The sequence below is a fragment of the Brienomyrus brachyistius genome, chromosome 14 (genome assembly GCF_023856365.1).
Source record: "Brienomyrus brachyistius isolate T26 chromosome 14, BBRACH_0.4, whole genome shotgun sequence".
NCBI lineage: Eukaryota > Metazoa > Chordata > Actinopteri > Osteoglossiformes > Mormyridae > Brienomyrus > Brienomyrus brachyistius.
Window position 1 is genome coordinate 24775844 of NC_064546.1, and position 15280 is coordinate 24791123.

Genomic DNA, 15280 nt, shown 5'->3' on the forward strand with positions numbered 1-15280 from the left:
CTTACTGACTTTGAGATTTTGTCTCTTAGCTACAGCTCCATGTACCACACTTAAATATCCACTCCGCTGCACCAGTGAAATATTTTTTCTCAAAGCTCATGGGGTCCTAGGTGGCATGATATTATCATTCCGAATGTGGGGGCGATTTCATTGCAAACAAAGACCAGAGGATGTGATCATTAATGGCTGACAAATCCTTACTATTTAACAAATCAGCCAAGCAATCGGTCAACCAACTAATAACTAATCAGTTACTTGACTCCCATTATACACCAGTGCAAGACAATGAAGTCGTTACCAGAAACTACTTTTTAAAAACGAATAACCCCATGAACAAACATTCAGAGGTATGTATTCAGGATTTATCATGAATCAGTTTCTACTACGGACCTCAACGTAAACAGTCATAACCGACCGGACACGCATTTCTATGGAGCCCACTGGTCACCCTAGGGGGTTGATTCCAGCATCCCGAAACATTTCTCTGAAAAGCCAGTTGAAGTGCAATCAAGGGACACAAAAGGAACAGGGAGGCGAAACAGATTGGAGGCACAGTGGAGAGATTACAGCATCACCATGAGTGGATTAGCGCAGCTGTAATGCATGGCGCTGTTTAAGAAATGCAGAAAATGAAAACAGGCCCAGCATCTGTTGTGCTGGTGAAGATCAGTATCTAAGAGGTGCCCAATCTGGCAAGAGGGCAGCGCAGATCAGGTTGCAGGTTAGAAAATAAGCTGATTGTTTCTCCTGCCAACTCCACCGAGGAATATTACAAAAAAATGTTGATTGACAATTTTCAAACTCAAGGCTTCAAAACCCAGCAACCTCAACCAGAGATTATAGGAGTTTAACTGGGAGGTGAGGTTTTCGTTGTCATGCAGTGGTAGCACAGAGTAAATTCATAATACAGAGGTAAGTCATAAGGTATTGGAGTGCATCTCGTATGTGAGAAACCAAGGTTAGGGGAGTGGATGCGATACTCAAATAAAGGTCAAGAGGTCATTTCAGCATTCTAAAAGGCCCCAGAATCCAACATGAATCTCATGGAGACTACGCGTGACATGGAGATTAGGAGGGACATTAAAACATACCAACCCAGAGGCAAAAAGAAAAATAGAGACCACAAGACATTTTGAAACATCCTGATCATGAGACTGAGAGATTTTGAGATTATCTCCAGTCTTTTTTTATAGGCCATCCAGTCACACTGAACAAAGACATCCCTTTCAGGACACCCACACACATCACAGTGACTACATGCCATCACTCAGTAACCTATGAGTCAAATGAAGTTGCAGTTTATGTGCAGTTTGCCAGATATAATGTGAGGTGATACATAACCTTCATTTGTAACTAACTGCTTTCACCTGCAAGCGCTCACAGCATACCTGACCCCAGAATGTCCAAGCTACAAGACTTCTGACTCACTGATTCGGGCTTAAATAAATTCATCTTTCTGTTCTGGCTCTAGCTAGCCTCAAGAGGTTTTCTTTTCATGTCTGGATTGAAACACTTTGAGTGTCAAAAAAGTCCTCAGATAAAACAGTTTATGTTTCAAAACACTGGAATGGACATGCTAAAATATGAAACCGCATGCCTGCGTAAACAAGCAGACCTAAATAAAACCGCTTGGTGATCGCATAATGGCACCTGCCCTTACCTTGATACTGACTATGTTCTTCATAATCTTCCTCTTCCTCATCCTCCTCTTCTTCATCTCCTTCCTCTTCCTCATCCCCTTCCTCTGCTTCCTCTTCCTCTTCCTCCACCCCCTCCTCCTGTTCTACCTCCTCCCCTTCCCCCCTCTCCTCCTCACCCTCCTCTGGCTCGCCGTGCTCCTCATTGTCCTCCGAGTACTCCTCCTCCTCCTCCTCCTCTTCTTCATCGTCCTCATCCTCCTCCTCTTCTTCCTTTTCGTCCATCTCCTCTGTACCGTCACTCTCGTAGCACTCGTCCATCGAGGAGTTGTCCACGCGAGCCAGGAAGGGCTTTTTCTTGGTCGGAGGACCCTGAGGCAATCTCTCCTGTGTCTTCCTCTTTTTGGCTAACGGGCAGCCATAGACACTGCAGGAGAGAGATAAGGAGCATCGCTTAATGACCTCACCCACGCGGCTTAAGCTGCTGCTCTGATTCCCGTCCAGCGCTGCAACTGGGCTGCAGTGACCCAGGTTGTTTTATTTATTTATTTGTCTGCTTCTTCCACTGCACGCTTGGCGACGCCCCGTTGCCGCGATAATTAATTTCGGCGGCCAGCGTGAAAACGAAACGCGGAAGCCCAAATTCACTTAACCGACCTTTTAATTACGCACATAATCATTAGTACTCGTGAAACACCAGTTTTCAATTGGCATAGAGCGGCACATATAATTATGCACACTGGATTTAGGAGAAGTTATTAGAAAACAAAAGGCCTCTTTGAGACAGGGAGACGGCCAGCCAGCGACAGAGAGGAGAAGCGAATAAAAGAAGATAAGTGGCAGGGGGACTCCTAAGGTCGCTCCCCACCCTCCCCTCCCACACCTAAAGCAAGCTGGTTGCAGGAAACACCAACAGTTTTGTACCCATCAGACATCAGACACACCCAGAACACAGAGATACAGAGAACAGAAAACATTCAAACACGCGTGTAAAGTAACAAACACGTAAGTCATATGACAGACACGTCCAGTAAAGTGCAACAACTGTCTAGAGCAAGAGTACTCAATTATTTCGCCCAAATTTCTTTCACACAAAGAAAATAGTTTGGTATTAATTGCATGCCCCGGATCACATTGCATTACAGTCCAGATGCGGACCAAAGTCGGCCATTTGAGTACCCCTGGTCTAGAATGATTATATATATATGAAATCCAAGTCTAGATAGCACTCATTTTGATCCCAGAGGTACCATGGACTGTTGGCAAGTGTCAGGTTAGACCAAAAAAATGTCTCAGTGATTCTCAGTGAAGTGCGTGGGTATAAGATCGGTCCTTTTTTGTCACAAAGGTTTCATAAAAGGTTACACTGCAAAGGCAGTGACACTCCGATGCCGGCCAGTTTCCAGGGGACTGCACCTACACCACGAAATGGCTTCACTGCAAATTTGAACCCTTGTCATATTATGCTGCCAGTTAAATGGCCTTGTTGCATGGTGCCCTTCGTTTGGCCTTTGCTAAAGCTTCCCGATTAAGTTTGTCAGCCATACTTTTTCTGGAGTATTTCTTATATAAAAAAATTATTGGCCCAGTGAAAGTTTTGTTTCAGACAAAATACACACACACACACACACACACACACACACACACACACACACATATAAAATGTTTTATACGACTATAAATTTGTGAAAAATTACACTCCTAATATTTAAAATTTTAGTTTAAAATTTAACCTAAAAGTTAACCCAAATGACCTAAATTCAAATTAATTGCTCAAAAATATGTAAATATATATGAATACGTAGACAGATCTTATATATGGCTATGCCTTTACAGTAGACATAAATCATCTGGGCGAGTCCACACGCAAAGATCTCTAAAATTCATGATCTATAGTGTAAGGACACCAATTACAGTCAGGATTTCTGCCCGGACTCGTTCACGGTGAGTATATTGCGATTCCATTTTTCAGTACTACCTTCAGCTGATAATGAGCATCCAGACCGTAGCCGCACTGCTGCACCAGATTCATTCATGTGGCTGTATCACTCATAAAAATATAACCACGCTGTTTCCAGGTTACCCAGTACCCACGTAAAAATATGAGCATTAAACGGTCAGAACTGCTTAAAGAGAAATATATGTAATTTTTCCTGACACACTTAAAATGGTCTATTTGGTGTCTTACATGCATGTAATTTAAGTAGCCGCAGCGCCCGCTCCTCTCTCTTTCCCTCGGTGAACGCATCTCGCCTGAGGTAACAATTACGAGCCGATTCTGACACCGGCGCGACCGTGTTTTCCGGCAAATCCGCCGTGCAGCGCATCCCGCGTTCCGTTAGGAGGCACGGGCGCAAAGCCGCAGGCGCGCGCACACACACACACGCACACACACGTGCGCTCACGCGCAAACGCATGCGAGCCGCGGCGCCCGACGCCAAAAAGGCGCCGGCGATCTTCTGATTAACTTCCTCGGCTAACAAAAGTAAATAAATTAAAACGAAATCCAAGCCAAGCCAAGTCAAATGACCAAAGGCTTCATTGGCAGTGAGTACCGTGTTAAAGTCAATTTAATAGGAGTACATTTTTCATAAAAATCTACTTCAGCTCCAGTCACACATCAGAGGGGGGGAAACCGGATTTCTGCTATTCGGTTTTCTTAAGAGAAAAATGCTGAACATATTTCAGAGCTGACGCGTTACACAGGACATACACAAGGCCACGCGTTTCTGTTGAAACGTTCCGACAGCCAGACAGATGGAGAAAAGAGATTGGAGAGTCAGAGGCACCCCATGGATACTAATCATTCGGTGGGGGGGTAACAAAATTAATTGCAGGATGTCAGGCAGATTATACCAAAATAGAACCTTTCTCGTTTTATGCTGGGTATGTCATAGTACCAACAAATAACGTAGACCACAGCAAACTGGCTCTTTCAGAACATGGTGCAAATATTTTCCCCTGTCTATCGTGGGGCTGTCCTGAAAAACATGGATTTATGGGTGGGGAATAGCAATAAAGCAAAGAGATAACTTTGGGACAGCAACCGGCCCTCATCTGCCATCTCAGCCCATCAACAGCTCAGACGTGTGTTTCGCATGCTTAGTTACGAGTCCGTCAGCCGTGAAATGTTCCGGGTACCCATTCTTACGGGCCGAGAAGATGTGTCCCCTCCCACTCCGCGGAGGACTGGCTCTAATGTGAACAAATAAACAGCGTTAGATTTATGGAGCGTGGCTGATAAGCACCCATGACAATGTGCGAGATTCGCGGGGCTTCCATCTTGGATTATTCCAGAAGCGTATTAAAGCTGTTTATGCTCAAGGCCACTGAGGCTGTCTGATAAAGGTCAAAGGGAATGACGTTTAATACTATTTGTGACTAATAGGGAAAAAAATGAAAACAGGCACGAGTCGAACGGGCTCTGTGTGAAATTCACGAGGGCAGACACGGATCTGTCGATTCGAGGGGAACGGGCATCGATTTCACCGGTTTCCATGGTTTCGCCGTGTCTTCCACCCTGGTAAGCTCGACCCAAAAGTGTCCTTACCGTTTCTGCTCGGAGGCTGCCTGCGTGTCTTAGGCGGTGATTTGTATTCATTATTGTTAAGAGCATATCCGTTTATGTGTGGTTTTACTGTCTGCATTATGCTGAAATATAACCCCATAGTTTTAAATGAATAGTAAAGAGACCGTTTTTCAGTATATGATTCACGATCAGCGACAAGAAAATGAAGGAAACAATGACTTCGAGTGAACATCAGCACTTGGATAAGGGACAGCTCCGATACGCCGATTTCCTCCCTACTTTGAGCTCGCCTGCTAATGACCTCCCAGTCCGGCCCCACAAGACCACAGGGACGGCGACACCAGACCAGGATTAACGGCTCTTCCTTGGACACGCCACAGTCTGCCCCTGAATTTCCCAGCGTCCTTCAGTCAGTGCACTGCAGCTCTCTCTCTCCCCCTCCCAGCCTTCCCTCCCTCCACCACTTGACGATCCCTTAAGCCCAGGATTACTTAACAGTCAGCCCCTCGCACCTCCGCGCCGTTTCATTAATCTGCGCCGAGCGGGGTGGGCTGTCCCGGCCCTGACAGCTGTGGGGGCCTTCAGTAACTCCCCCCCCCCCCCCACCAGCCCCCTCTGCTCCCTTCCCCCGGGTCCGCCAGCCACTGATCGATAAGCGTTTGTGACCAAACAACTCGACAGCACATTAAAACGCCACTCATCCCTAGGCAGACCAGCGCCCCTGAATAAATCAGGGGCGAGTCCCACCGGGCCGCATGCAGCCAGAAAGACACAGCCCCATTCCCCCCCCACGCCCTCCCCCCCCACATTACAGCCCCGTCTTATCAACCTGAGGAAGCTTTGTGACACAAAGGGACACGCTGGCCAGTTCCAGCTGTCTCTGTTTACAAACACGCAATGCCGGGAAGCCGTCAGCCAAAACGCATGCTGCTGGTTCCCGAGCGTCACAGACGCCACTGTGCCACGTGCCCGCCGTCTGGGCTACCACCCGCTGCCAGCCGCTGCCAGCCGCTACCAGCAGTGCCCTCTTCCCGCCGATTCGCAAGATGGATTGGTTTTTTTCGCTAGATGTGACACATAGCATGATTCTCCCCTCCACGGAAACCTGTGTGTCCCCTCCCGCTGTGTCCCGCGGCCCCATCAGCCAACATTCGGGCGCCGCACAGCAAGCAGAATTGATCCTGCCCCATCTGAACCTGCTCCCCCAAAAGTCTGTCACACCGTGACCTTGGAGCAGCACAATCACCCTGCTTGCTGGACCTGCCAACTAAACATTCCACAGGTAATTAAGTTGCGCGTGTATATGGGGGGTGGGGGGTCCATTGCAGGGGGGGCGTTAGTGGGGGCCTCTGCGGCGAAATGTGCTTAATTAGAAAAAACCTTTAATACTTAATGCTGAGCCCTAAAATAGAATTTAGCCTTATATAAAAGGCCTTCAGTCTATGGAGTCGCCACGGAAATGGCGGAAGAGCTCTGCTTCACGCAGCAGGTTTATGTGATTTTAATGTTCCGGCGTGTTCCCCAGAGATCCCTGGCCTCAGCCGGCATCGGCATCAAGCGGCGTTTGTCTGCACGGCGGCAGCAGCTGTGCCGGTTTATCTGCAGCGATGTTGCCGGGACGCAGCACTCGCCGCACCTGCCGTGCCCGCCGCACCCCTGCCCGGTGGGATCCATAGGCACGCGCGGCGGAGCACCGTCTCCATGGTGATATCCTCCAGAAACACCGAGTGGGATTCGCCCGCCTCACAGACGGGCAGGGAGCCAGCCGGAGAGCGAAATGATTTTAAATCTGACAGACTTCTCCCCCCCACCGCACCCCCAACACCACCACCATCATCACCCCCCCCCCTCCCCAAAGATCTAAACAAAAGAGCCGCTGTTCTGCAGGAGACTTGCCAACCTCTGCAGTTTCTGTCTTTCCCGTCACTAAGAGGAACAACCACGGCACACGTACAAAATCTTCTTCTTTTTTTTTTTTTTAACCCGCCATGGGCTGATAGAAAACTGTGCCTTTAAGTGTTACTGAATTACCGCCACCCACCCCCCCCCTCAGCCATCCCCCCTCTATCCACCCACCCTGGTTAAATGTCAGATCGGCACAAAATATCACATTAAGATGCTTGTCCCTGCAAGGGACTCGGACGGGCACCGAGGCTCACGTTCGCAGCCTGGCACATCCCGACGCAGGATCCCTATGTTTTCGGCTCATGTTACGGAGAAGCGCGCTTGCCGGGCAGACAGCACTCGCGGCATGACCGCAGCAGAGGCGGCGAGACTCCCGTCCTGGCTGAATATCAATGAAGACGGCAGTGGCTCGTCCGTGGCAGCCCTGGAACAGGCAACCGAGCTTGGAGTCACCCTGAGCAGACTCCCGCTGTCGGTGCCAGGCTGTGGCTAGAGGGGGGGTGGGGTGTTACAGTCCCGCCATGAATGGGTGGGGGCTCAGGCGAGGCAGCCCTAGTAGAGCCGCATTCTTTTATCAAAATGGGCAAAGTAGAGATGCCCTCCATGGAGCTGGGCGGGGGGGGGGGGGGGGGGGATCTGACCCACCCAATCACAAGCTTGGCCCTACCTTAAATGCCAGCCAATCACAGAATTTTTTTATGATTTTGAATGTGAAGGAAACAATCAAAAAAAGAAAAAAGGAATCAGAACTCCTTGAAGTCTTACAGCATAACATCCCTCCAACGACTCCAGAAAATCACCCCCCCCAGCTACAGCCCCACCTATGTTGACCATTGTGCTAAAACTGACTAACATCCAAAGCTAATTTTGCAACCCTCCAGTCATCTGGTAAAATGCCATAATACTTCAGTTACATAATTGCATGCAATTATAAATACAATTGTGCAATGCAATTACTCGATGCCACTGCCTCAGTAAGTGCACCAGTCTGTCCCAAGAAATAACAACAATAATACTTACTAGAATATCAGAAGTAAACACATGCAATGACACGGTGCTGATCTGGGATCAGCAGTACAGTATCAGTGGTGGTTTTATGGCTGGGGGTAGCTACAAAATCACACCACATATCACCTGTTTGACGGGGCACTTATGGATAGAGATGATAACGTGTAGAACCCAAAGTCAGCTGGCTGAGAAACCAGGAGAGGAGCTGCTGACATCCTATTCTTGATGACCATCCATAATAGAGCTTAGATATCCTACTTTCTGGCTTTATAACTGTAGATTGCAAATCACCGTATTGTAATATTGCAGATCATTAGGGCCATCTAGCTCTGGTAGAGTTTCTATGTAAGAGTCACCACTTCGTTAGGTTGGTTACTGGTAGATGGGACGTGCTTGGAGATGTTTACCTTAGCTGTTGGTGCCTGTGTTTATAACAACCTAACACCTTTGGGAAGACGCATCAGCTAAATAGAAAAGACAATAACGGACTTGATCACATGGGCAGCACTGTCTGGTATAAGTTATCTAATTAAATGAAAGTCGGGAAAAGGTAAAAATGAAGCTGGAAGTGTTTGCGGCACTCAGAGGGTGGGGGTCAGCCTGCAGGGGCCCACGGCACAGTGGAGACGGAGCCAACGGCTCCGGAAACTCCGCTCCAGACATTAGCAGATGCCGTGTTTACCGTCACACTCGTTCGCTGAGGGATTGCGTATTCCCCCATTCAAAAGCAGCACATATTTTTCATCCATTGGGGGGTTACAGGGAGAGGAAAAGACAAACGACGGTGACACTGATGTAATTTTGCTGGCATCTGCAGAGGATGGGGAGGGGGGTGGTGGAGATTGGGTAGGGGTGCGAGAGGTCATGGATGCCCCGCAAAGGGAGCCTGAGCCACAGCTAGCTTGGCAAAGCTGCTACTCACAACACATGATCTTTTATTCCCTTTGATGCCTTTCCTTGGAGGGGTTGGGGTGGGGGGGGGGGGTAGGCAAAAGCATAAACACCACCTGTTTATCAGATGCTGAACCATTCAAAGGCAGTCAGCCTGTCACAAAATTGGGGGGCGGAATAAAGCAAGTCAGGAGCAGGGAATAAGCAGGTGATCCACACTTGACTTTTTACCCACCGTTACGGGGAAGTGTGCGGTGCAGTGTAAGTGCTGAAAGAACTGGGGCTGATCCACAGAACCGCGTTCATCTTACGGGTCATAAGGGGGCGCTCTGGAGGAGGGTTAACCAGGGGAACGGGGCAGAATTGAAAGGGAGCAACCCACTCACGTGTCTCAGACCCTCGGAAATTAGCGAAAGAGAAAGTCAGGCTGCTATCCGGGGGTTGGAGAGGACGTCCCCCCCCCCCCACCCCCCCCCCACCCAAGCAAACGTTTTAAAACCGCGAGAGCTTCCTCCCACAAGCGGTCGTATTGTATGCTTAAAAAAACAAAGCGATATCGCCCATTTGCAGCGGCATGTCGAGCTCTGTGTAGCGCCGACCTGAGTGGAAGCTGATGGTGATGCGAGGGGGGGGGCTGGTGGCGGGTGCGCGGGGGAGTGGGGGGGGTCAGACTTTGATTAAGGTTGCCTTATCTGGATTTCCGCAAGTAACCAGGAGGGGGAGGGGAGTTCTGCAGAGTGCCCTGTCTCCAAGCTGCCGTCTCCACGGCAGAGGGGTACCGCGCTAAGCTATCACCCTGCCTCTCCTTGGCTCCGTTCCAATGCTTTTAGTGAGTGCTATCTGTCAATGCATGAATAATACAGCCCCGGGGCTGTCGGCGGAATCAAATGAGGCACACGTCAGGAAGAAAGCACTCGACTCCAGCTCCAGAGCACGCTCCCGTGAAGACAGGCAATTATTCAAGCCCAGCTGTAGCCATGGCGATCAAGTCGGCGCGGGCGGCCGTGCCAAATGAAAAAATAAAGGGGAAACCAATACAAATACGGAGAAATAAGCCATGAAATGTCAATAATTTTCCTTTAAGCTTAATAAGCGGGGCTGTCTCTGCCCGGTCGCGCTAATTGCCGCTGTCCTGTGATGTATTTGACGGGGGAAATGAAGACACGTGGAAGAACGAAACAGCAGGAGAGCAGAGCACGTGTCCATACAGGGCGGCGGGATCCAGAGAGATCATTCGAAAGCTGACCCGTCGTCGTTTTATTGTTTAGAGACGATTCCCGAGCTTATGGCAAGGAGGACATCCAGGGCTGAGCTCGGGCTAATGGCTCCAAGCAGTCGTGGGGAAAGAGGATGGGTATGTTGGTTGGTTTTCAGCGGAAAGAAGCAAAGTAGGCACTGTAATGTAGCTACAGGAATGGGGGGGGGGGGGGGGTATGAAATGCTTTCTCAAGGTACTTTGTAGCTTAGAATTATCGAAAGAAAAGAACTAAACTAACGAAAGGCTTGTGGGTAATACATATGACGCTTGTTAATGCTATAATGATTTCTAATGGCTGGGGAATGGGGCCATTCGTATATTTAGCGATACATTAGTGGCATACATGCTTTATATGCTACAGTAGATCCAGTACAAAGAAAAAAGGTCAGCAGCACATTGAGCCCCTGCTAAATAGCCCTGCTGAAGCTCTCCCCAGGGTACACCAGCGAATTTTGATCCATTATTGATCTCATCATTTTTCACAGTGACGTGCGTGAGTGTCGGTATATGGGATTATCATACCCATAATCGTGCTCCTTTTTATTAAGGAAAAACAAGTGGTTTCAGTGCTCTCACTGCGTTATACCGGGATCATTCGGCGGATTTCGGTCTCCATTAATCCTGTTTCTGGCGCCTTGACAACGTGAAGGGTAGGACACAGACGCACGCTGCCATGAGAGTTGGAGGGGTGAGGGGGCCCTCGCCCGCAGCTCGACAAAGTGCCCCCCTCCCCCACAGCCAGGGCTGCAGCTTTGGCATGGGCCTCGGCTAATTAGCCGGTTTTACGGGTCGTCGGTCCGTTTCCTGCAGTCCCACCGTCTCTTTAATCACGTTCCCCATAAGAGAAGACGGGCAGCCTCGCAAGTGGGAAGGGAGCTAAAGGAAGGTTCTAGAGGCCATTACACCCCGCAGTTGCCCTGAATCACATTTTCGGGGGGGTGGTAGTACTGCCATAAGCCATAAGCGACAGGAAACGGCAAAACGCTGGGGTCAGAAATAGGGTTTTAGGACCATCGCTTTGTGGCTGTTTCTGTCTCTGTGATGAATCTGATTGGTCCATAGGGTGGTTTCATTATATTTTTTTTTCCATCAACAGAAGCAGAAGGGGTAAGATGGAGTGTTCGGGGGGGGGGGGTGCGGGGTGCAGTCTCAGGCGTGGAGTGTGCTGGAGGGTCGTGGCAGGCTGAGGAGGGGGAGACCAGAGCTCCGGCAAGCCGCCCCTCTTCAGCTGAAGGACCCTGACTCTCCTTGACTCTAGTGCACTTTCCCGCATGGTGTGGCTTGACTCTTAATGCCCAGCGCCCTACACCTACTTGAGACCTGTACCACTGCCTGTGGATGTGTCCAGGATGTCAGATAGTCAGGGGAACAGTGGAGGTTTGTCCCAAAGCAGGGCCGGTGAGGAGGGTGGTGATTTCCTCATTGCCCCTCACCCTCCACCTGCTATCCATACACCCCCCCCCCACCCTCCACTTCTCACCCCAGTAATGGTCTGGCATCGCCTCCCCAGGTTTTAATGCAAAGGTCCATGAATCGTCTGCAGCTAGGGGCGTGGTGACCCTATGACACAACACGGCACATGTGTCAATCATCTTTAAAGAACCAGTCAAGTGAGAGTAATTACCGGGCCCAGTCAGAGCTTCGGTGACGTGTCGGGGCACACGGGGAAACCGGAGCACATTCCTTACATAAATGATCCAGGCAGAATAAATTATCTTGAAGTTGCAGGTGAGAAGAAATCCCTGAATACGAATAGCATCATTTAATGTTCATTGGAAATTAAATGCTGCGGCCCGTCGCATGATTTTATTAAAGTCTCGGCAAATGAATGGGATGATGTTCCGATGATGTTCCGCCGCTGGCTCCGGTCACGTTGATGGCACAATAGCCCTGAGAGAACAATCCACTTCCCTCCAAACTCACTGAGCCATTTTCAGTTTCATTGCCGCACCAGTTTGCCTAGGATGCTACATCGTCAGCTGCCCATATTGAAAGGACAGATGCCAGCCGCTGACCGTTACCCACGAGCGCCATCACGTGCCTCACACCCACACCAAGCCAACTTCAAGTGTAGCCGCTGCTGTCAGACTGAGAAAATTAGCCTGGAAAATCGGACCTTGTTCCACGAGCCCATTCAAGAATCGGAATGTGATAAACGCGAAACACGAGCGTGAATCTGATGATCATCCCGGAAGTGTTCTCTTCAAACTAATTATGAAAACTCCTGATGCTCGTGATGAGCCAGAGCACCCAATGGCTTTTTCATGCCGGTGTAAATACAATTCCGCTCGGGAGCCTGAGCATGGGCCCCTCTCCCGTGGGTCTCTGGGCTCAAGCGGATATCACACCGCCCGTTGATGGGAAGCCTAATTAACATATTAATGATGCCACCTTCCTGCAGTTTCTGTCAGGCAGGCCAAACACTTTTGATAAGTATGCAGATGAGGGCAGGCCCATCTGAAGTATAAATTAGCTAGGGTACAGTGTCTGAAGGACCTTGCGCTGATGGATCGGGGCCATGGCGTTTATCTCCCTCTCGATCTGGCGCAGGGCATCCGCGGCTTACCAAAGGATGCATTCCAAATTGTTTCGTGTGCTCCTCCTCTTTCCTATTGGAGGTGTTCTCAGTGTATCAGGTCACATGACTCCCCATCACTTGCTGCTAGTAGTAGGGAGACAGGTTTGCGGGATGTAATCATCCAGCCTGGGATTCTCTGCTAGGCGAAATACCAACACACCCGGGAACGAATGCCGTTAATTACGACCCAGGCTGAAGCGTCTCAAAGCACAACATAACGCCTGACAGCGACATTTCGCCGAGGAGGTGCAGTGCTATAACACGGACATGAATGGTTGATCCTGGATTTACTGTCATGTTCATCATATCGTACAATTAGGGTGAATAATTAAAACGTTTCATTAGCTTGATCATTTCCCTGCCAGCCCATGCTTCAGCGTCGACATCCCAGATTAAGCCGACGACTGAAACAACGCCTCTCTCGTTTTCCCGTGTCTCCGCGGAAGAAAGGAATACGGGATGGATCAAATGGAGGCTGGAGGAAAACGGCTTTAGCTTAAGTGACACCGCGGCCATAGCTCCACGTTTTGTGTCAGAGGAGATCCGACTTTCGGGGCTGTCTGGCCGACATGGAGCCAGCGAGCGGTGAGGGATTGCTTGAGTCTGTTATGGGAGATATCACGAGCCATGAATAAACATGAGCTGATTAGCGCCATTCTTCATAATGCCCAAAGTTCATACTTCACTGTTTACCTTTGACTTAAAACCTCCGTTTGAAAGAGGAGTGCGGTCATTATATTATAGATTTTTTTTCCCCAAAATGATTCTAAAATATATTTTTGAAATGTAGGTCAAAGCAGTTATTTTATGCAAAATATAGACATGTTTACACACCCCCAGCCAAAAGAACACCATCCCCCTAGTAAATACTAAGCTGCAGTATATAACGTCATCTCATCTCGATAATGGTGATATTAAGTCCATTTAATGTGTTTGTCAGATTAATTAAACTGGATGGTAAGAAGTTGTTGCTATATTATGGTCGATATTATATGCCATATATATAATGTACATCTCTTACACGCTCCTATAATAATTATGTTACTATGAGGAGTCACCTGACATGTGCCTTTGGGGTCAATTTGACCCCTGGGTATTTGTGAGATATACATTTATATATCTTTTATTGTTATTGATAGTGTTATAATGGAGTATCATTAATGATGGCAGAAGCAGCCAATGTATTGATCAGAGGCCTTAATTCTTTGCTGAATATACAGCATTTGACTTCAGTGTGTGGTTGTATGAATTAAGGATTTGCCTTTAGATGCACAGAAGCTGAAATCACAGTTTGTGTATTTGATGGAACACTGATGAGGTTCTGGGCCAGTTCAAAGCCTACAGCCGGGATGCTGGTTGTGAAATGCAGAGGACACAGCGATGGTGCCAGCTCTGTGATTTCGGCGGGGGCGGGGCAGCGTTTCCATGTGACCCTCTGACGCTGCCAAAGCCACGCCTCTCTCTGCATAGGCGGTGGCAGGGACGTTACCTTCGGTGCCGCGCGTACTTGCCACTGACGTGCCCACTCCCATCGCAGCCTGGCGTCGGGCAAGCTGCGGAAGAGGAGACATGGTGCTAAGCCAGGGGTGTGATAGAGAGACCCTGCCCCCATTCCCAATCCGCACCCCCTCCCAATGACCCTCTTCCCACGATTGTGGTTGTTCCACCAGCATCCTTCCTAGACGCCCATGTTTGCCATAAACTTCACCACAAATTTCATTGTAACTCTTTTTTTGTAATAACTTTAAGCCAGCTAAAGAGGGCAGACATCGAATGCTGTTATTGGCTGCATCGACGTCCGCTCCCCTGGACGGGCTCCGTATCGACCATGTGATTAGCTGCCGTCTTCAGACCGAAACACTAGGAGAGCTGGAGGAAGCAGAACCGCTAATGCTTAGGAGCTCCAGAACGGGCGACCTTGTTCTGTCAACTAGAATACCAGAGGCAGAGAGAAGCAAATGTCCTTTATAAGGGCAAGATCCATTAGAACATTCGGGAACGGTAACCATAACCATAGATGGCAAAAAAAATGGCAAAACATGAGACAGCAGGCAGCAGGTGGGCAGACGAATCACCCAGAAGCTTTGAGGTCAGATGGGAGACAACATGGCGGACAGACGCCGGCAATGTCGTGAGCTCTCAGCGCCATCACTGACCGAAACGCAAACCAGATCCCCGCACTTCTAATTATGCAGGTCACGCTGAGGCTAAATCTCAATCAGAACATGTGTGTGAACACATTAATAGGTGCTATAAACTCTGGCATGTTCCCATATCTGTCATCTAGTTAATGGAGTGGCAAAAAACAACAAACAAGGTAACGTTAATGAATAACGGGTGCTGGGATGGTCCGTGGTCCTCGGAATAACTAGCTTATGTTGTGTCCGGTGATCCGAACGGCTTGTTTACAGCAGGGGTACGGCCTGGGATTTTTTTGTGTGTATTTTTAGATCAGTGGTGGAGCACCTTTTGTA

General features: G+C 49.0%; 1 protein-coding gene across 12 annotated transcripts in view; it reads right to left on the minus strand.

The window, feature by feature from the left end:
- The window catches only part of myt1lb (myelin transcription factor 1-like, b), a 73939-nt gene that overhangs the window by 31358 nt on the left and 27301 nt on the right, over positions 1-15280 (minus strand). For 10 of the 12 annotated variants that reach the window (XM_048975276.1, XM_048975272.1, XM_048975279.1 and 7 more), the window contains exons 1-2: positions 14296-14351; positions 1817-2064 (exon numbers count right to left, since the gene is read on the minus strand). In XM_048975276.1, coding sequence (XP_048831233.1) covers positions 1817-1958 — 142 coding nt within the window. In that variant the 5' untranslated portion in view covers positions 1959-2064; positions 14296-14351. Of the gene's footprint in view, positions 1-1660; positions 2065-14295; positions 14359-15280 lie in introns of those variants that run through there. The other 2 variants (XM_048975277.1, XM_048975278.1) reach the window with 1 other exon arrangement.